General features: G+C 47.9%; 1 protein-coding gene across 3 annotated transcripts in view; it reads left to right on the top strand.

The window, feature by feature from the left end:
- SLC4A5 (solute carrier family 4 member 5) overlaps window positions 1-22,581 on the top strand; it is a 126,921-nt gene that overhangs the window by 91,171 nt on the left and 13,169 nt on the right. For all 3 annotated transcript variants that reach the window (XM_054476232.2, XM_054476233.2, XM_054476234.2), the window contains 9 exons: window positions 963-1,137; window positions 3,000-3,133; window positions 4,182-4,453; window positions 9,720-9,778; window positions 12,475-12,675; window positions 16,761-16,874; window positions 18,403-18,564; window positions 19,320-19,498; window positions 20,645-20,717. In XM_054476232.2, coding sequence (XP_054332207.1) covers window positions 963-1,137; window positions 3,000-3,133; window positions 4,182-4,453; window positions 9,720-9,778; window positions 12,475-12,675; window positions 16,761-16,874; window positions 18,403-18,564; window positions 19,320-19,498; window positions 20,645-20,717 — 1,369 coding nt within the window. The remainder of the gene's footprint in view (window positions 1-962; window positions 1,138-2,999; window positions 3,134-4,181; window positions 4,454-9,719; window positions 9,779-12,474; window positions 12,676-16,760; window positions 16,875-18,402; window positions 18,565-19,319; window positions 19,499-20,644; window positions 20,718-22,581) is intronic.

The raw sequence follows: 22,581 nt of genomic DNA on the forward strand, positions 1-22,581 counted from the left end.
TACCTACTCAAAAACTTTTTTTTTTTTTAAAGAAAATAAGAGAAAGTTCTCCTGGCCTGGGTTTCTTTTCCAGCTCTTGGAGTCATTCAGGTTGATCTAGATTTAGGAAAGGATGTGGCCTTGCAAATCTACATATAAATCATGACTTTGAGAATGAAGTCGTGTTTTATATGCCCTTGGCGTTATACCAGTGGTTCTCACTGTAAGCAGCTTTGGCCCTCCTTAGTCCCCTTACCCCCGAGCCCAGGGAATTTGGCAATGTCCGGAGACATTTTTGTTCATCACAACCGGAGAGGGGAGATGCCACTCGCATCTAGTAGGTAGCTGCTAAACATCCTGCAGTGCACGGGACAGCCCCTACAGCAAAGGAGTATCCAGTCCAAAATATCAGCAGAACTGAGGTTGAGAAACTGCTCCATGCTAAGGACTGCATTAGGGGCTATGGGAATAGCAATCCCAGTAAACAATGTCTCCAAACCTAAAATCTCCCACTCAGCTGTTCCAGATAGCAAAATCAAAAAACAAACAAATACCAACCAGTTATAAGGTTTAGGACCTGTTCTTAATGAATCTGTTATAATCTGGGATGCTTCTGTCACCAAAAGTTAGACACTCCTGTGTTCACCAAGAGCAGGCACCCTGCAGATGGTCAGGACATCTGTGGACCCCAGGACTTCCATTCTCCATGGAATGTTAGGTCTACCCCAGGACATATTCCCATCAGACTTTCCCTCTCCAAAACCCTCTATGTCCACCCTTCCCAATGTGGGTGGTGCCAACCGCAAACTCAGTCCTACAGGAATTCATCCCTGGCCCTAAATGTTCTGGTGGAAAGATCTTTGCCCCATCCACCCTGGTCAAGTTCCTTTCCTCGCCCCAGACTCTGCAAGTTCTTGTAAATAGCCCTGCCCCTGCACTGGTGTTAGTGGTGAGAAAGCAGCCCCTGGGCCTGTCTTGAGCAGGTTCTTCGGTGGCCTGTGTCTGGATATCAAGAGGAAGTTGCCCTGGTTCCCAAGTGACTTCTATGATGGCTTCCACATTCAGTCCATCTCTGCCATCCTATTCATCTACCTCGGCTGTATCACCAACGCGATCACCTTTGGTGGGCTTCTGGGGGATGCCACCGACAATTATCAGGTGTGTGTGAGCTGGGGCCCTAAGTGTAAAACTAAGATCTGCCGCCACCTGGTGGCAGCAGGAAGCTTCATCCTGTAATCCCAAAACCAAGGTTTCATCTACCATCCAGGTTGAGGCCACCACTATTTGTAATCCTTTACGCTTCAAGTAATAATAATATAATAAGACAATATTAAAAGATCTGAAGCTAAATCTCATTACTAAAGACCAAATTTAATGATTATTTAAATAGGTCAAACCATTAAGGGGAATCATCTGCTGTGTTATTTGGTACTTTTCCCACTGATGCTGGAGTGAATTTAATCAGCACAATTAATGGAGTGCTAATTGTGGCCTTCTCCCCACACTTTTTAAAAACTAACCTTGAATCCTTAGTTTGGAGTTAAGACATTTTTAGAAGGATGGTAAGCTGTTACCATGACGACAACTCAGGCCTCCCTGGGGAAAACAGCTCAGCAGAGACACCTGCCAATCTCCTAGGCAAGGGTCTTCTCCGATGGAGGCCTTCAAAGTAGAGCCATTGGAAAGCTCAGTATACCAAGGAGAAGACCCATTTGTCCAGCTGCCTTTTGGACATGTCCACATGGCTGCCCCTTGGGATTCCCCATGGCTGCCCCTCAGGATCCCCCAATTCACACAGCTGACATTGCGTCCCTTATCTTCCCTCCTGACGTGCTGCTCCCTGCCCTTCCCCAGCACAGCAGGTGATACCATGGTTCACCCAGCTGTCTACACCAGAAACTAAGCATTATCCTTGACTCATAAGTCCCAGCTGCCCCATGTGGCCCTCACCACATGGCCCTACCTGGCTCTCACACCTCATCTCCCAGCATTCTCTTTCTCAGCATTCCTACCCTCCCCAACCATTCTACATTCTGTTTTCCATCAATCCTGATCATCTTTTGGTTCTTCAAGTACATGCTGTTTTTCAGCTCCAGACCTTTTAGACACTATTCCCTCTTCCTGGGACACTGTTTCTTGTCACTCCACTTAACCCTATTCCCCTGGCCAATTCTCTGCTCATTTTTTGGATCTCAGCTTCCACTTATCTACTTCTAGGGAGGCCTTCCTGACTACATCTTTACCCCTACTGTGTGCTCCTGTGGCACCCTAAACCTATCCCAGCTTAGCACACCTCTTGGCAGTGGCTCTCAACCAGGGACAATTTTCACCCCAGGAGACATTTAACAATATCTAGAGACAGTTTTCATTGTTATAACTGGGAGGAGGGTTCCTACTGGTATCTAATGTGTAGAGGCTGTGGATGCTACTAAACACACTACAATACACAGGACAGACCCTCCACAACAAAGAATCATCTAGCCCAAGATGTCCATTGTGCCGAGGTTGAGAAACCCTGCTATATGGAAATTGCCTGGTTACTTACCTGTGTCTCCCACTAGAATGAAGATATGTTATCTTGTTCAGTGATGGGTTCTCAATACCTTTCACAATGCCTGGTACATAGCAGACACTCAGTGGACTTTGAATAAATGAATGATCTGACCTCTAAAAGCACCAAACAGATGTTTAGATGAATGAATAATCAGATAGATAAATGGGCTGTCCTCTGGGAGTAGAATGGACACAGAGAAAAGCACATCCACTGTTTTCTAGGCCCTGGGTGCCAAAAGGAAGTCACATGGTACCTTTATCTAGATGGAATTAAACAGAGTGACAGTGGCCATGGTGGCAAGTTGTGGAGGGTGTAGGAGATGGAGAACAGGATTTAGGGAGGAAAGGGCCCAGAATGAAGGATAAACACTGCAGCCTGGGCCTGTGGAGAGATCGCTGGGCTGCAGCCTGTGTGGACAGACTCCTTCTCCTTCCTATGCTGAACCACACATTCCTTGTGCCCCCAGGGAGTGATGGAGAGCTTCCTGGGCACTGCCATGGCTGGCTCCTTGTTCTGCCTCTTCTCGGGACAGCCTCTCATCATTCTCAGCAGCACGGGACCCATCCTCATCTTTGAGAAGCTCCTCTTCGACTTCAGCAAGTAGGTGTCCCTTGGTGGCCCCCAGTGCCTGCTCTCGCACTTGGGGCAGTATGCTGGGGCTAGGGCAAGGGAATAGGCCCAAAGGGTAGGTGGTGGTGCAGTGGTGCCAAAGCCATCTTTAACTACGGGAAGGGCTACCAGGTGGCCCCTCCTGACTCTTGCCAGCTACCTGCCTTTAAGACATCTTAGTGCATATTGGCACAGCCCATAGGGACCAGCCACGACAAGAGGAGAAAATTCACACCACTCAGTTCGTGAGCAATGGTGACTTCATAGGCAGTATAGTGTATGAAGTCTTGGGCTGAAGGTCAGAAGGTTACACCCAGACCCAGGCAGCTCCCATCGTTACTCCAGGCTCAGTTGCCTCCTCTACAACATGAGGGTTTGGACCAGACCATTTCCAAGGGCTGCTCTAACCCTGTTCTTCTAAAATTCCCTGTTTTTCACTCACTCTGGTGTCTGTTACCAACTGTGAGCACTGAGATGTCTTAGCACCTTCCTGCCTCCTCCATAAGATCTTTAAAAAAAATTTTTTTTTGGCCGGGCGTGGTGGCTCACACCTGCAATCCCAGCACTTTGGGAGGCTGAGGCAGGCAGATCACCTTAGGTCAGGAGTTTGAGACCAGCCTGGCCAACGTGGTAAAACCCCGTCTCTACTAAAAATACAAAAATCAGCCAGACGTGGTGGTGGGCACCTGTAATCCCAGCTACTTAGGAGGCTGAGGCAGGAGAATCACTTGAACTGGGGAGGCAGAGGTTGCAGTGAGCCAAGATCACGCCATTGCACTCCAGACTGGGCGACAGAGAGAGACTCTTTCTCAAAAAAAAAAAAAAAAAATTCTTATAAAGATGAACACTGGACCCCCATGAGATCTCAAAGATCAGACAACTGCACCCAAGAATTGTCCCTGTCCCCAGTCTTTCACAGTCCCTGGGAGGGCATCAGTGCCACAGGAGGACAGATAAGCCACTTAAGGATGAGTCTGAGGAGTCAAGCACAGCCAGGAGCCCTGGGCTGGAGGCCCCTCACCTCCCCTCTGCCTTTCAGAGGCAATGGCCTGGACTACATGGAGTTCCGCCTCTGGATTGGCCTACACTCAGCTGTCCAGTGCCTTATCCTAGTGGCCACAGATGCCAGCTTTATCATCAAATATATCACCCGCTTCACCGAGGAGGGCTTCTCCACCCTCATCAGCTTCATCTTCATCTACGATGCCATCAAGAAGATGATCGGTGCCTTCAAGTACTACCCTATCAATATGGACTTCAAGCCAAACTTCATCACTACCTACAAGTGCGAGTGTGTCGCCCCTGACACAGGTGACCGGTAACCCCAGACATGCCGTGGGCCCTCACCTACCCCACCGGTCCCCTGATCCTTCACCACAGCTCTCTACTCCTACTGCTGGGGAGGGGCCATTCAGCCAAGGGCTTACGGTTCCAAGGGAGCAAATACAGGGTCTCGAACCCAGTGTTTGGAAGGAAACCAAGGGGACAGTAGCTCTAATAAGAGTCACAGGGTTGTGATCAGGAGGGCACAGGGATATCCTAGGAAGGAGTAAGGCATGCTTTGCCTCAGTGTGGGGTAATGTGGAGGCCACACCTATCAAGAGTGCCACTCAGGGGTTCTTGGTGCAGGCCAGAGATAGACGTGATGGTGCCTGAAGTCCCTCCCAGCTCCATCAAGTCATGATATGATGAGCTCTCCCCAAGACAGAGCTGCCCGTGTGGCCACATACCCTGTAAGGTGAGACCACACCTGAGGGATGGACATCCACGCAGATGGAAACATGTCCAGAGTGGAGGCTCTGTCGACCATGCCATCTGAGAACAGTTGGAGAACCGGGGCTTATTCAGCCTCTTAGGAATATGAGAGTTATGAGAGAAGGACTGTCATGTCACAAAGGAGCTGCGTTCACCCTCTGAAACCACAGGGTGTAGAGCTGAATGAGGAACAGGGAGCAGAAGCTCCAGGAAGCCAGATGCTGGCTGAATTTAGGAAAGAACCTACAATGGTGGGCGTTAACCACCATGGGGGTTTCTCGGCCCCCTTGGTTGGTAGCAAGTTACTTGGACACTCTCTGGATGTCCATCTGCCAAGGATATTGTAAAAAGGATCCCTGTACAGATGGGGTCAACCTGATAACACCCAGTGCCACTCCTGTGGAGTTACTTTCTGGCCAAAACACCTGTCATCTATAAGTTAGGGCTTCCCATAGCGTCTGAGCCTCCTTCATAGTCGTGATCATGCCCCTAAGAGCTTTCAGTGGGATGTGCCCAGAGTGCCCAGGGTGCTGCAGAGCAGGAGCAGGAGGTCTATGCACACATCTCCAAGCACCAAGGCTGGACTCACAGAGAGCAAACTGAGGTCCAGAGACCACCCAAGGTCATGCCAAGCCTCAGTTTCCCTGGCTGTAAAAGAGGGGTCTCAATGCGGGCCCTTGTGGTCTCCTGGGACTCCTGTGGGGTTTCCAAATCTATACCCCGATTGAGTTGAAGGAAGTAAGTGGATAGTGGGTTGTTCAGCCCCTTAATACATTACTCTGGGTAAAAAAAAAAAAATCATAAGTCTATCGAAAATATTTGCTGCACAATTATTGTGTGCCCTACTTTAGGCCTTGTGGAAGATAAAGATGTCCTGCCTTCAAAGAGTTCAGTTTTGATTATAACCCCTTCCCTCTGTGACTGCATTGATTTTGTAAAGAACTCCAGACTTATTTTTTCTTTCTTTTTTTCTGTCATTAATTTTGAGTTATTCCACTAAAATCTAATGACAGGTGATGCTACCCTTTGTCCTGAGCCAAGGCATGTTGCTTGCCCACAGGAGATCCTACCTGCAGGCAGGCCCTTTTCATTCTGCCCTGGAGCAAATCCTGCCTCTGTGGGGAAGCCCCATCAGGGCCCTCCTACGTGCTTGTATCTTCTAGACTGTAGATTCAGTGTTGCATTGACGTAAATTTTACACAAACATAGCTTCTAGAAGCACACATCCTTGATCTCTTTTAGAAAAAATCCAAATTCTGATTATTTTTATTTTATTTTTATTTTTTTGAGACAGAGTCTGACTCTGTCGCCCAGGCTGGAGTGCAATGGCACGATCTCGGCTCACTGCAACCTCTGCCTCCTGGGTTCAAGCGATTCTCCTGCCTCAGCCTCCCAAGTAGCTGGGATTACAAGTGTGCACCACCACACCCAGCTAATTTTTGTATTTTTAGTAGAGACAGGGTTTCATCATTTTGGCCAGGATGGTTTCGACCTCTTGACCTCGTGATCCGCCTGCCTTGGCCTCCCAAAGTGCTGGGATTACAGGCGTGAGCCACCATGCCTGGCCGCTTTGGCCATTCTGAGAATCATCTATCCACAGGAAAAAACAAACCCAGGGGTGCTCTAGGAACAAGGGCCATAGGAGCATATAAGGTGCATTATGAGGGACATAATGAAGCCACCTGTTCCCAAATAGCTTCCCCTCTGGCTTTGCCCAGGTGCCTGATGTCACCTCATTCTTTGGGGTCATGCCGTTGTCATGGTTCTCAAAATGTGGTCCCTGGACCAGCAACATCAGGGAACTTGTTAGAAATACAAATTCTTAGCCTCCTACCCCAGACCTGCTGAATCAGAAACTCTGGCTGGGCACAGTGGTGCACACCTGTAGTACCAGCTAGTCAGAAGGCTGAGACAGGAATTTCACTTGAACCCAGGAGTTTGAGACCAGCCTGGACAACATAGCCAGACCCTGTCTCTATTTCTAAGAAAGAAAGAAAAGGAGAGCGAGAGCAAGGAGGAGGAGGAAGAAGAAGAAGAAGAGAGAAGATAAGAGGAGGAAAGAAAGAAAAAAGAAAGAGAAAGAAAGAGAAAAGAAAAAAGAAAAGAGAAAGGAAAAGGAAGGGAGAGAGAAAGAAGGAGAAGAAAGAAAGAAGAAAGAGAAAGAAGGAAAGAAAGAAAAAGGAAAGGAAAGAAAGAAAGGGAAGGAGGGAGGGAAGGAAGGAGGAAGGGAGGGAAAGAAGGAAGGAAGGAAGGAAGGAACAAGCGAAAGAACTCTGGAGTAGGGTCCAACCAGACGTATATTAAGTCTTCCAATTGATTCTGATGCACTCTCAAGTTTGAGAACCATTGCTCTATTGAACTGTTAGTAATAATGGGCTGTTATAGACCACTAAACCCCAGTAAGATTAAAATTTCAGTTTATTCACAGAAAGTAAAGAAACTAGAACTAGGACAAGTTAGTTTTGATTAAGATAACATGGAAAGGAAAATTCTACACATTTAGGAGACTGGGATGAGGGGGACAAACTGTGGAGGGTTTCTTTCCCAGTCCATGGGCTACCTACTAGTAATGGGCCCATATTCCTAGTTTTACTGCAAAGCCCAGTCTTACTATAGTATACTCTCACTCTTTGTCACTCTTCATCATAAAAGCTTCTTTGGGGGCACTCTCTTTCTATTTGCTTTTGCTTCCATTGTAACTGATTTGTATTCTATTTGTGAATGCTGCACACACTGATTTGGCTGCTTTCAATCCCAAGTGAGTACCACTTTGTAAACACTGGAATTTTAAAATGTTTGATACTTGGACCCTTTCTGAAATTTTCCATGTTAAGTGGCTTTTAGATAAACCCTACAGAGTTCTCGATATAAAAGAATTGATAAGCATAAGCAGAAGACATCAAAGGTGGTCTGAAGACATTGGGTAGTGAAAAAGACATCTGAACTCCCCAGGCTCAAGCGTCAGCCAGGAGTTCTCTAGCATTTGAGCGAGGAGCCCTGAGCCAGCCTTCCTGCCCGGCTTCTCCGTCTCCATCATTAATTGCACATCCTGTTCTTTTGGTCACTGATGTGAGGAAAGGCAATAGAACCCCAATTTCTAATAAATGAAGCTTTCCTCAGAACAATCCTAACAAACCTCTGGGTTTGTAGAGCTTCTAGGAATATTCTGCCCTGGGTCAAGATGAAATTCCTTAGCCACCCAGTATCAGCAGGCCTGGGAGTGAGCAACATAGCAGGGCCCTGTGGTCACATCAGCCCTGTGGACAGCTTGTTGGAGGTTGGGAGAGGCCCCAAGATACACCTCTTCTTCTTTCTGGGTTTGTAACCAACTGTGGTCAGCCAGCAGGAGCCACATTGGGCTTATACCGCATTTCAGACATATTGCCAACAAGCTGGCTGGCGGGCCCCCTCCCTCTCTCCCCAGACATGCTGCAGAGGGACTGCTTGGTCTGCCTTCACTAGAGGAGGATGCTGAGGTGGGCCTGGCCTTTGCCTCCACCCTTGCAGTTCAGGAAGAAGAGAGAGGGCAGCAGGCCTCCAAAGCCTGACTTCCTATGGGTGGCCACATCCCAGGGGAGCCTGGCCCTGTGAATGAAGAGCAAAGGAAGGACAGACTGCAGAACGGGGGAGCAGAAGGGTCCACATGGAAAGGAGAGACGGGTGACAGTGGTTCCTTGAAACTCTCCCTGTAGACCCTCATGTGACCCACATTGCAGTTAGGGACACTGAGGCCAGGGTAGGGAAGTACCCGGCAAGGAATGCAGAGAGAGCTGCTGAGAGCAGCAGCTTTGGGTTCCCGATTCCGCTTCAGGACCTGGACCTTGGTTTAACTTTCCTCAACTTGCATTTGGCAGATTAGAAAAGACATCAAAGCAACAAGTTCTTTCAGGCCTAGCTGACCTTTAATAAAAAGCACATATGGGCTGGGTGCAGTGACTCACGCCTGTAATCCCAGCACTTCGGGAGGCTGAGATAGGCAGATCACTTGAGGTCAGGAGTTCAAGACCAGCCTGGCCAACATGGTGAAACCCTGTCTCTACTAAAAATACAAAGAATTAACCAGGCATGGTGGCACACATCTGTAGTCCCAGCTACTCGGGAGGGTGAGGCACGAGAATCGCTTGAACCTGGGAGGTAGAGGTTGCAGTGAGCTAAGATCACGCCACTGTACTCCAGCCTGGGCAAAAAAAGAGGACTGGAAGGGAAGGGACGTATCTGTGGAGGTGAACAGGGCAGGGAAGTTCATGGTGTAGAGCTGGGAAGTTTATAGGCTCTGGGCTAGCCTTCCTGGGATGGGATCATGGCTCCAAGTATGAACTGTGTGACCTTGGGTGAATTACATAACCTCTCTGGGCCTCAGTTACCTCATCTGTAAAGTGGGCATACTTGGTGAAGATCTGGGAATTAAACAAATGAATATATGTAAAGGCTTGGCATAGGGCATGGTATAGTGTAAGTTCTTTGAACATTTTTAAGTCTGAAAGCCCAGTGGCCAGTGAAGATTCACAAGGCACGTTATCCTCCAGTTTGTCTTAGCACTTTGTCTTGGCCCCAGATTCCTTATTTCAGTTTTTAAAACCAGCTGTTCGTCGTCAGGCAGGTGCTGTCCTCGCCCAGCTGGTCTGTCAGAGCTGTGGCCCAGGCTCTGTCCCACCAGCCCTTCCCTAACTGGGGCAAAGTGAGGAAGGTAGAGAGGGAGCTGCCCTCAAATGGAATCCAGGCCTTGGCTCTAAGGAACTGGAAGGAGATGGGAAGGGTTTGGGAATGCAGCTCCCAGCCCCACAGCTGCTGACCCTGCCCCATGTCATGTGCTTACCCACAGTGAATACAACTGTGCTCAATGCTTCAGCCCCATTGGCACCAGACACCAACGCTTCTCTGGTAAGTCCTTTCCTCTTATGTCAGACATTTGAGTACTTTTGTTTGTAGGAAGAGGGAGAAAAGATTTTGGAAATGAGACCAACTTATGGCCTCCCAGACTTGCAGAGGTCAACTCCAGCCACACGTCAGGGTCACCTGCAGAGCTTTGTAAATGCACGCTTTTTTCTTAGGTATATACGGTAAACATCCCACTTAAAAACATGCCTCATTCTGTTAAATCCATGTTTTTTTGTGCGGTTTTTTTTTTTTTTTTTTTTTTTTTTTTTTTTTTTTTGAGACAGGGTCTCACTCTATCGCCCAGGCTGGAGTGCAGTGGCGCGATCTTGGCTCACCGCAACCTCCACCTCCCAGGTTCAAGCAATTCTCCTGCCACAGCCTCCTGAGTATCTGGGATTACAGGCACGCACCATCACGCCCAGCTAATTTTTTGTATTTTTAGTAGAGACGGGGTTTCACCATGTTGGCCAGGCTGGTTTCGAACTCCTGACCTCAAGTGATCTGCCTGCCTCGGCCTCCCAAAGTGCTGGGATTACAGGCGTGAGCCACCACGCCCGGCCCACTATGTGTATTAATAATATGATACGAGCTGGGTGTAGTGGTACACGCCTGTAATCCCAGCTACTCAAGAGGCTGAGGCACAAGAATTGTTTGAACCCAGGAGGCAGAGGTTGTGGTGAGCCGAGATCGCACCACTGTACTCAGGCCCGGGTGACAGAGCGAGACCCTGTCTCAATAATAATAATAATAATAATAATAATATGACACGCACACAAAGGAAGGGGAAGTAGAGATGAGGGATGGTAAATAGGGCCGCACAAAGCTGTAAGCAAAGCCTCCCATTCATTTTTCTGCCTTCTTCCTTCTCTTTCTGCCTAGGACCCCCAATTTCCAGCAGTGCCACTCTCCAGCCCCAGAGAGTTTATTAGTGTTTCTTCCTCAATGAATCCAATGTGTCGTTTGCACACCTTAGTCTCTGGGGCCTAAGGTATGGTCTGCCTTTCCCAATAATGACAGTGGTCTTCAGGAGCCAGCATCCCAGCCTAAGTGGCTTAATGATAGAAGTTCAATTCCAGATGAAGGTAGCACCTGGTAGGACTTGGGGGATGTTTGTGAGCTTTTATTGTCTCCAAGGTTGCTTCTTAAGTTATTCCTGCCTAGGCAATTGACTGCTCTGCCTACACACACCCCAGTTGGCAACTTAACTTAATATTTTTCAAAGATTAGGGTTTGGTTTTTTTTTTTTTTTTGAGATGGGGTCTTGCTCTGTTGCCCAGGCTGGAATGTAGTGGTGTGATCGTATCATCACTGCAGCCTCAAATTCCTGAGCTCAAGTGATCTTCCTGCCTCAGCCTCCTGAGTAGCTGGGACTACAGGCATCAGCCGCTGTGCCTGGCTAATTTTTAAATTTTTTGTAGAGACAGGGTCTCATTATGTTGCCCAGGCTGGCCAACTATCAAATTTTGAGAGAGAAAGAACAGAATCAGTCAGTGCCTATTTCTGAATCCCTATTATATGCAAGGGGCCATGTGCACTGAAGGCTAAAAAAGACATCTAAGAAACCAACGCAGAACCTCTCCTCAAATTTGTTTTTAATATATTTGTGGAGAAGAACCTGAAAAGTTATAGGACAGCATAAGCAGAATGCACCATGCATTGAATATAGGCCAAATGTGTACATCAATCTTGAAGGCAGGAAAGGAGGCTGCTGGAGAGGCCAATGAAAGCCTCAAAGAGGAAGTAGAATGCGATCTGGTCTTCAAGGTTGGGGGAAAGTTGGCTCAGCAGAGAAAAGCACATTTCAGACTGAAGGAACAGCATAGACAGAAGGGCAAGAGAGGAAAAGCACAAAACCTGTGCAGAGGCTAGTGGGTGGGCTAGGCCAGCTAAGATGGGGTGAGGGTGGGGCTCGGACAGGGAACCACAAGAGACAAACTGGGAAAGAGATGTGGGGCCAGACCAGTGAGGGCAGCAGACGAATGCCACACTGGAGGGGACATTTTAAGTTGCTTTGGTGATTGACTTTTTTTAATATATATACATAAATTTATATATAAATTATATGTTATATAATATTTAACATATATAACATGTTAACATATATATGTTATATAATATTTAACATATATAACATATGTTAACATATATGTTATATATAATATATAACATATATATAATTTATATATAAAAATTCACTGTTGTGTATGCCTTGGATTTTAGGCATCTGAGACACCAAGGTGGGGAACAGCTGAAATGACCTAAGAGGGGACTGACAAGGGAGGTGATCCCCCATATGTGAAAGGGTATGACAGAAGGGATGGAGGGGAGAGAATAAAGATGAGACACTCCAGGAAGGAGGCGTCCACAGGACCTGTGGTTGGTTGATGGGAGCCAGGCCTGCTGAGGGAAAAGGCATCCTGCCTCTGCACTTTTCCTCCTTGCTAGCACAGCAGTGCATCCTAGAACACAGTGAAGAAACACATGTGAGCTCCTAATCTTCCTAGGGAGCTTGTCATTCCTTGAACCAGCCCGTCCCCAGGAACATCACTCTGTTGCTGAGGGCACCATCATGAACAGGAGGGCTGGGGTCCCTCAGAGGGTGGGAAGGTATGCCGGCTGCCTGGGGACTGCAGTGGGAAGGACTCAGCTGACTCATCAGGAAGATGCTGACCCATTCTCTCCTGTGCTTGGTCTCCAAGTACAACCCCCTTAACCTCACAGCGTTGGACTGGTCCCTGCTGAGCAAGAAGGAGTGTCTGAGCTACGGCGGGCGCCTGCTTGGGAATTCCTGCAAGTTTATCCCGGACCTGGCGCTCATGTCCTTCATCCTTTTCTTTGGGACATACTCCATGACCCTGACCCTGAAGAAGTTCAAATTCAGCCGCTATTTTCCTACCAAGGTAAGCTCACCCTGCAGTTAGGAGGGGACCTGCAGTCAGACTGCTGCTGAGTCCCCCAGATAGGGTTCTGGTCCACCGACAGGGTGGACTCCATGCGAGCACTGGCCCACTGGGGTTTTTCAAGTTGAGTCAGAGAGAACTGTGTTCCCTTGTTGGCCGGTCCCCTTGACAACACTTGGTATTGCCAGGCTTTTATCTTTAGTCTTTGTCTATATTAGTATCTTATTGTGTTTTTTAAATTTTTCATTTCCCTGATGACTAATGAAGTTGAAAACATAGCTATTCCTGTGTTTATTGGCCACATGGCCAGTTGACTTTCTTTTTGGAAGTGTCTGTTGAAATCTCTTGCACATTTTGGGTTGTCTGCCTTTCTGATTTGCAAGAGTTTTTTATATATTCTGGGTAGAAATGTTTTTGTGATTATATGTGTTGCAAAATCTTCTCCCACTCTGTGACTGTTTTTTCTTTTTACATCTTTAATGGTATCTTTTGATTAACAGAAATTCTTAGTTTTATTGTAATTGAATATATCAAACTTTCCTCAAGGCAAATATTGGACAGCAGATATTCTTGTATGTTACCTTCTAAAAGCTTCATTGTTTTTCCTTTCATGTTAGATCTACAATCCATCAGAATTGATTCTGATGTGTACTGTGAGACAGTGTTTCTTTGTGATTTTATATAATCAATTGTTCCAGTATTTTTTAAAGACTATTCTTTCTCCATTGCTTTGCAATACTTCCTTTGCCATGTATCAAATATTCCTATATGACAGGATCTGTTTCTGGGTTCTTTATTCTGTTTCACTAGTTTATTTATATATCAGTATCACAGTCTTCATTTCTGTAGCTTATAAGTCTTTATATCTTTGTCTTCCAAACTCTCCCCTTTTGTCCTTTTTATATAATATTTTCTTGGCCCTTTGCATTTCCACATGAATTTTAGAATCATCTTAAATTTCACCAAAATGAAAACTTGTTGGAATTTTGATGGGATTATCTTTGCCTCTGTTTGGGAAGAATTGACATCTTTCAAATTTTGAGTTTTTCTGATTTATGAATACAGTATACTTCATTTATTTTAGTCTTCTTTCTCTCCATAATGTTTTATACATTTTGATCTTTAAGTCTTGAACATTTTTTGTTAGACTTATTCCTAGGTACTTGATTTTTTTTATACTGTCATAAATGCTAACTGCTATGTTATTATTATTTTATTGTTATTATTATTTTTGAGACAGTCTCACTCTGTCACCCAGGTGGGAGTGAAATGGCATGATCTCGGCTCACTGCAACCTCTGCCTCCCGGGTTCAAGTGATTCTCCTGCCTCAGCCTCCCAAATAGCTGGGACTACGGGCGCCTGCCACCACACCCGGCTAATTTTTGTAATTTTGGTTGAGACGGGGTTTCACCATGTTGCCAGGCTGGTCTTGAACTCCTTACCTCAGGTGATCCCCCCACCTCAGCCTCCCAAAGTGCTGGGATTACGGGTGTGAGCCACCGCACCCAGCCCTAACTGCTGTTTTAAATTTTATTTTCTACCTGTTTGTGGCTGGAATAAAACACTTATTAAAACAGCAGTTGCATACGTAAGCAGTAACTGTGCCTTGGGGTGGGGGGTACTCGCAAGAATTTAAGCAACTCTTTCCCACCATAAACTCCATTAGCATTCTCCTAAAGCCATCTTAACTAAGTATTACAGCTGCTACTGCTACTAATCATAATGATAAAATCTTTGATATAAATAGTTGAATTTTCCCCAAATTTTCTTAAGACTGAATAAAAGGTGCTTTAGGAAGCTTCGCAGTATATAAACTGAGTAAAAAAATCGTTTGCTCACAACACAAGTGCATCCTCAAGACAAGTTGTCTTCCTTCCTGCCCACTTGCAGTCCAGAGCACATCCCTAAATCTCCTCTTACGTAAAAATTCGCAAGCAGTCACTGTATCTCAGAGGATCTATCTGTTGCCTACAGGATGAAAAGTAATTCATGTGGCATGAAGTTCTTGTGCCACCAACATTTTTTCCGTCACATTACTTAAAAATTGCTCAGTTGGGCCTGGCACGGTGGCTCACGCCTGTAATCCCAGCACTTTGGGAGGCCCAGGCAGGCGGATCACGAAGGCAGGAGATCGAGACCATCCTGGCTAACACGGTGAAACCCCGTGTCTACTAAAAATACAAAAAATTAGCCGGGCGTGGTTGTGGGCACCTGTAGTCCCAGCTACTCGGGAGGCTGAGGCAGGAGAATGGCATGAACCTGGGAGTTGGAGCTTGTGGTGAGCCAAGATCGTGCCACTGCACTCCAGCCTGGGCGACAGAGAGAAACTCTGTCTCAAAAAAAAAAAAAAGAAAAAAAATTGCTCAGTTGCCTTCTGGAATTTCCGGTTGCAGAGAGGAATGAGGCCACACCATTTTATACTCATCAGATTGGTAGACAGATGAAGGTCTTGGGACACCAGATGTTGGAGATGGAAAGCAGTAGGTGGGAGTGTAAACAGACACATCCAATTTGGAGAGCAACTGACACTCTCTGATTAGGTTGCACCATGTGAAGTTGCCCATATTTGACTGTTTCAACCTACAAAAAAAGGCAAATTCATGTGGTTTAACTTAATAAGCATTCATATGGTTTTGATGCATATGCTAGGAATATTATAGAAAAGGAAGTATAAACCCAGCACACTACTTGGTTCTGCTGTGACTAATATTTATATGATCATGATAATATAAAGCTGTTACTAATTTTCAACTTTTGGAATTGACTTACAGATAAAACACACAAGCCATGTGTTTATGGAACAAGATATGAGTGTTCTCAGCTTCGACAATGGAAAGGTCAAAGTGGAGGTGTCACAGGAAGGAAGAGGGGAGGAGGAGAGAGGTGGTAGGAGGATAGAGGCAGTGGTCCTCACCTTGCAAGATGGAGAATGAGAGATATTAGCCAAAGCTAATGGAAGGAGAGGTTTAATTATTATCACTTGAAAGTACAAAGGAAACCCATAGGAGCTTAAAATTAACTATCAAAGATTAGGAATAAGGAAAGGACAGGAGGCATAGTGTAAGTAAAGGTAAATTCTTATCAATGGATAATCCCTTAAATTAGTACATGAAAATATTAAAGTATATGCATATTAGTTAATGATATGGAGGGAACCTCTGGAACAAGTAAAATCAAGCAGACATAGTGGATGGATCTGTAAGGTGGGGCTGGATTGAGAAAAGGGGAGGTGGGAGACTTTGCTTTTCCCCATAAGTATTTTCCATTATGTGAGGCTTTAACCAATTACATATGTTAATAACAAATTTAAAGAGAAAAGGGGGATGCAGGGAATGAAGTCAATGTACTGTCACCTGCCCCTGCCCTTCAAATTGCCTTTGAAAAGATATTAAAAAGGCCACAGGGTAGACGTTGGGGGACCATCTGTCCTGAGACTTCTGGACATAGAGTTGGTTTGGAGGGGAGGTCAGAGGACATTGATTCAGAATGGACAGGAAGGTCAGGTTCAGAACCTGGCCTAGGAAGGGCCTCCTGAGAAACAGAGGAACAAGAGACTCTTGGTGGACAAAAGGTCTGAGAGTAGCCAATGGTCCCCAGTGGAATTGAGGAGCCTCCCTCCCAGCCCAGGTAGGGTACAACAACCTGTCACAGGCTTGTAGGAACTAAGGTTTGCTTCAGAGTTCAGCCCTTGCCCTCATCATACCTGCTGGGTGCTCCAGTTCAGACTGTCATACCAGAACACATCTTCAGCAGTGGCTGCCATGGCCATATGGATCATAACAGCTCCCACATTGACCACCATATGCCAAGCACTCTAAATATGTCACAGTTCACTTACACCTTTGAGGGAGATACTACCAATCATCTCCATCTTACAGAGAAGGAAATTGAGTCTTGGAGAGATGACACGCTTCCCCAAGCTCACACAGTTAGCAAGGAGCAGAGCCTGGATTTGAGCCTAGTTCTGCTGCCTTCAGAGCCCAGACTGTAATAGTTCACCTCTTTGCTGCCTGAGGACAGGGGCTGCCTGGAGCTGGGTGGGTGCTTTACTCACTTCTTTTACTTGCTCATCTCCTGTCTGCAGGTCCGGGCCCTGGTGGCTGACTTTTCCATTGTTTTCTCCATCCTGATGTTCTGTGGAATCGATGCCTGTTTCGGCCTGGAAACCCCCAAGCTGCATGTGCCCAGTGTCATCAAGGTTTGCCCCTTTCCCCCGCTCTGGGCATCCAGTCTGCCTGCCTACCAGCTGCAGATTATTTCCCCTCTGTGCTGATCAAACTCTCTTCTCCTCTCGGCCAAGAGACCATTTTAGTTCTCTGTGTGCCACCTTTCCTGAACACAGGCTCCCAGGAGCCAGTCCTTTGAGGTAGGATGGGGAGGGGTAACATATTCACCAGGAAATCCTGATCTATGGTCACAAGGTGAGGAAGGCACTGGAATTCCCCCTCCAACCCAGCAGAAGCCTCTTGATTCCTGTTTGAGTGTCTCCAGTTCCCTGACCTCTGGCAATCTATAAGCTGGGCCAAATGGGATCCATTGAAACTGATCCCTTAGAACAGTGATTCTTAAAGTGTGGTCCTTAGACCAATATCATGGCATCAAAGTCACGGGGAACTCATTGGAAATGCAATTTCTCGGCCCCACCTGTGGAATCAGAAAAGCTGGGGGGTGGGACCAGCAATCTGCATTTTAACAAGCCCTTCAGGTGACTTGGAGTATGCTCAAGTTTGAGAACCACTGCTTAGAAATTGCCCATTAGTTAGAATTGGTGACATATGCTTATAGCTAAACTCAGCCCTACTCCCTCATAAGAGCACCAACCGGCCGGGTGGAATGGCTCACGCCTGTAATCCCAGAACGTTGGGAGGCCAAGGTGGGCGGATCACGAGGTGAGGAGATTGAGACCATCTTGGGTAACTTGGTGAAACCCCATCTCTACTAAAGATACAAAAAAATTAGCCGGGCGTGGTGGTGGGCGCCTGTAGTCCCAGCTACTCGGGAGGCTGAGGTAGGAGAATGGCATGAATCCGGGAGGCAGAGCTTGCAGTGAGCTGAGATCACGCCACTGCAGTCCAGCCTGGGTGACAGAACAAGACTCTGTCTCAAAAAAAAAAAAAAAAAAAAAAAAGAGTACCAACCATCTCACCAGAGTAGGGAGTCCAGGTTCTAGAACTTACCCTCCCTGTCTTTAAGGTTTTTGTTGTTGTTGTTTGTTTGTTTGTTTGTTTTTTGAGACAAAGTCCTTTTATATATTCTTCTCATTCTTAACTTGCTGGACTGAACTGATGTTCAGCATTTTACAGACAATTCTATAGTGCTCCCAGACAGGCGACTCAGGAGAGGCAGAAGCAGTTGGTCCTGGGCCCACCCATTTCTTTATTCTTTTCTGCTGGGCCTCATTCCTGCTGTTTGTTATTTGCAGTGGGTGACTGTGCTCTCTCTCCTGGCTGCCCTCTGACCTTCACCTCCATGTTTCCTGACCAACCCCAGGGCTGTTGCAGCAAATTACCTCCTTAGTTTTACAGACACTGTCTTGCATGCATGCTCCTTCCCATGTCTGAATTTAGTCTAAAGTTGCAGGTACCTAAGGTGTTTAAGGGAAAAGATTGCACTTGCAAAGTACCCAAAGTCAGGGAAAGTTGAGGAGGTTGGACAGCAGGCCAGGCGGCAAGTGCCCTGGGACAAGGGAGAGAGGAAAGGGCCCGTCTCTGTTTGCTCCCACTCAGCCCACGCGGCCTGACCGAGGCTGGTTCGTGGCCCCCTTTGGGAAGAACCCGTGGTGGGTATACCCAGCAAGCATCCTGCCCGCCCTGCTGGTGACCATCCTGATCTTCATGGACCAGCAGATCACTGCCGTCATTGTCAACCGGAAGGAGAACAAACTGAAGGTAAGGCCGGTACTAGGAGCAGAGGCATAACCTCTTTCTTCCCACAAAGTCAGAAGGAGCGAAGGAAGGACATGTTGCTTCTTTCAGTACTTTGGGCCAGGAAAATATGAGGACAGAGACTGGAGTTCCCACTTGGTGTGTGGAGGGGGAAATGTGACCTCCAGATGTGGGTAAGGCCACCAGGGCTGGAGTGATTTTCTGAGGACCAGGACCAAACTAGGCTGGGCCACTGGGCACAGGCTCTCTGTCTTTCCCAAAGTGACCTCGAGTTCTTATGAGAATCAGCAGATCCTGACAGGGGCTCAGCCTAGAACACTGAGGCAGAGGAACTTCCTTAGCCTTCCTGGTCTCTGCAACTCCCCACCCAGCCTGTGAGCCTGAGAAGACTCAGGTCACCCCCTCCCCCATCCAGGTCTGGACCACTTTAGGTGCGGCCTGTCCCAGCTGGGGCCCCTCAGGAACTGCAGAGACCCTGTGGCCACCTTCTGGGCCCTTCTCCCCAGAGACCCAAACCCAGGGCCTCTCCAAGCTTGAACATCCCTCTCTTCTATGACCCATGCCCCTTAGGCAGTTCACCCTTTCAGATGGGGTGGCAGGACCCGCCCACCTCTGCAATCCTTGCAAGGAGCACCTCAGGCCCCTTCAGTATCTTCTGGAAGGCAGGGGGGCCTTGAACCATGTTCCACAGAATGGTTGCTTCCAGGAGGAACTGGCTCCCCAGAAACTTCTCCCTCCCCCCAACTCCGCTCCTGCAGAAGGCTGCCGGCTACCATCTGGACCTGTTCTGGGTGGGCATCCTCATGGCTTTGTGCTCCTTTATGGGGCTCCCCTGGTACGTGGCTGCCACGGTCATCTCCATTGCCCACATCGACAGCCTCAAGATGGAGACAGAGACCAGTGCCCCTGGGGAGCAGCCCCAGTTTCTGGGAGTCAGGTAGGAGGGGTCAGGGCCTAGGGATCACCCAGTGGGGAGGGGCCCACTCGGGGAGGGGAAGCTGGCTTTGCCGGCCACAAAAGGATTTGGACAAAAAGGGCCCCTGCTCTGACGGCCCAAGAACCACAGGGACAGGAGTGCTATCCCTGGAGGGAGGGAAGGAGAGAGACAGAAGTCCAACTCTAAGTGGGGCTTTTTACCTACTGGGCTCCAAGCAGTATACATACCCCATCCATAAACATGCACACGTGCCAGACATTCATCTTCATCGGCCACCCAAGGTCCCCACAAGGCTTCGTGCTGTCCTGCCCTTTTTCTTTTCCTCAAGACCCTCCAGGCCCCTACTGCCCTGATGGCCCTCCTGCGGGTTCAGGTCCTGCTCAGTCTCCATTCCTCCAGAAGGCTGTCCTGGGATCACCCCCGCTCCCCGGTCTGTGGCCCTGCCTGTCGCTCCTGTTCCTTCACTTGCCCCTTCCCTCATGCCCCATGGTAGGCAGAGAATTACATCTTCAGCCCCTTAGGGCCTCCAGGGCGAGACCATACCCTGGCGTTCTCTTACGTGGCTGCCCTAAGAACTTCTCCCACTATCTTGGGATACTTGGGCCACCTAGCCTGCCCGAATGAGGCTTCTCTGCCCGACGGCAGGGCTCACCTGCCTCCCACCCCTGACACCTGCTCTGCTGGTGTCCCCTTCCCCAGATCCTCATTCATTGTGCCCCACAAAAGCAAAATCTTAAAATCAAAGGGCAGAGTAATAGTATTTTATCTCACAACAATAGGTGCCATTATTATCTGCATATATTGAGGCTCAAGATGGGCAGGCTCCTGCCCAATGCCGCATAACTAGCAAGTGGCAGAGCCAGGATCCAGTCCACATCAGTCCTGCTCAAGCACCCCAGCTACGAGCCACTACACTAAGCGGCCTCCCTCAATGCCCCTGCAAGATGCCCTTGCCCCAGTCAGGGGCCGCCTGTCTTCCCACATATGGTTCAGCTGGGCCTCAGGCAACCAGGCAGAGCTCCACGCAGAAGCCCTCAAGGCCATGGCCTTGGACACAAGCTTCAGGTGCCCACAGAGGGGCAGGAGGGCCGGAGTGGTCACCAGGCATTTCCTGGTACACCCTGACGATGTGTTCTTCTCTGCCAGGGAACAGAGAGTGACCGGCATCATCGTCTTCATCCTGACGGGAATCTCTGTCTTCCTGGCTCCCATCCTAAAGGTGAGGTCCTGCACTCTCACCTAGGGCCTCGTTGCCTTAGAAAGCAGAGCAGATGCCTTAGGCAGGGAGGGGGTCCCCACATGGCTAGTGATCACTGGCCTATCAGCCCCCTAAGAAAGGCACAGTCTTGGCTGGGCACGGTGGCTCACACCTGTAATCCCAGCACTTTGGGAGGCCGAGGCAGGCGGATCACCTGAGGTCAGGAGTTCAAGACCAGCCTGACCAACATGGTGAAACCCTGTCTCTACTAAAAATACAAAAATTAACCGGGCATGGTGGCGCATGCCTGTAATCACAGCTACTCGGGAGGCTGAGACAGGAGAATTGCTTGAACCCGGGAGGTAGAGGTTGCAGTGAGCCAAGATCGCAGCACTGCACTCCAGCCTGGGCAACAAGAGTGAAATTCCGTCTCAAAAAAAAAAAAAAAAAAGAAAGAAAAGAAAAAGAAAGGCACAGTCTTACTAGGCCAAAGCAATGTTTCCACACTGTCACCGCCGTTTTCTGTGATAGTGCAGTTTTTTATCATCACCAATCCTCTCTCCCACCCGTCCCAGGGCCACTCTCACCTTTCTGGAGGATACTCTTCCCTCTGAAAGTTCTGCCAAGTTCTAGCCCTGCTTAGATCAGGAACTTCCTGAATGGGGTGTGTGTCCACATTGCCAGGGTTTGGGGCTCATGAAGTTTAAAACTTGCAGCAGGAGGCCAAACATGGTGGTACATCCCTGTAGTCCAGCTACTCAGGAGGCTGAGGCGGGAGGATCACCTGAGCTCAGAAAGTCTTGGGACTTGGGTGACTTTTTCCCACACAGCTTGAAGCTCCTCTTGCTTATGTCCCACCACAACAGCTAAGAGACTAAGTCAAGTAGGGGTACAATGGAGGCAGGCGTCCCCCACAAGGGTCTCTTTGTGGAGAGACTCCAGAAAGCAAGGTGTTCCCACCAGGCTTCCCTGCTCTCCACTCCAGCCAATCGCCCATCAGTCTCCCTTTCCCTTGATCAGTGCCCACATAAGACTTTCCTTTCTTGAATTAAGTTTACCTGTAATTGCCTCAACCTTTTGCCAATATTATTTTTCCTCTTTGAATATCTCAAAACAGCTCATGACCAGGCATGGTGGCTTATGCCTGTAACCCCAGGACTTTGGGAGGCTGAGGTGGCAGGATCACTTGAGACCAGCCTGGGCAACGTAGCAAGACCCCCATCTCTACAAAAAATACAAAAATTAGCCAGGCATGATGGTACATGTGAGGCATGATCACCTGAGCCCAGGAGGTCGAGGCTGCAGTGAGCCGTGATCATGCCACTGCACTCCAGCCTGGGCAACAGAGTGAGACCTCTTCTCAAAAAAAAAAAAAAAACCTCATTCAGAGGTGACCTTGTAAGAAACAAAGGCTAAAGAATCATGACTCTGGCTGGTGTATTTACAATGGAAAATATTTCTGGCTTGAGAATTGGTGCTGGGCATACCTGAGCAGTAGGTAGGAGGCTGGCATTTTTTAAGGGATATTTCCCTTGTGGGGGAAACAAACTACACACAGGAGGGTAAGCATTTTGTTTATTGAAAAATATATTTTAAATGGCCAGGGACTATTTACTTTTGTAGAAAGGGTTCTAAGGTGCCATTGTGTATGTCAATTTTGACACTGTTTAACATACAAGTATTTGCATTAAAAAGCTCGAATCGGGCTGGGTGTGGTGACTCAAGCCTGTAATCCCAGCACTTTGGGAGGCCGAGGCAGGTGGATCACCTAAGGTCAGGAGTTCAAGACCAGCCTGGCCAACATGGTGAAACCCGAAACCCCGTGTCTACTAAAAATACAAAAATAGCTGGGTATGGTGGCACATGCCTGTAGTCCCAGCTACTC

Source organism: Pongo pygmaeus, chromosome 12 (genome assembly GCF_028885625.2).
Source record: "Pongo pygmaeus isolate AG05252 chromosome 12, NHGRI_mPonPyg2-v2.0_pri, whole genome shotgun sequence".
NCBI classification, from domain to species: Eukaryota; Metazoa; Chordata; class Mammalia; order Primates; family Hominidae; genus Pongo; species Pongo pygmaeus.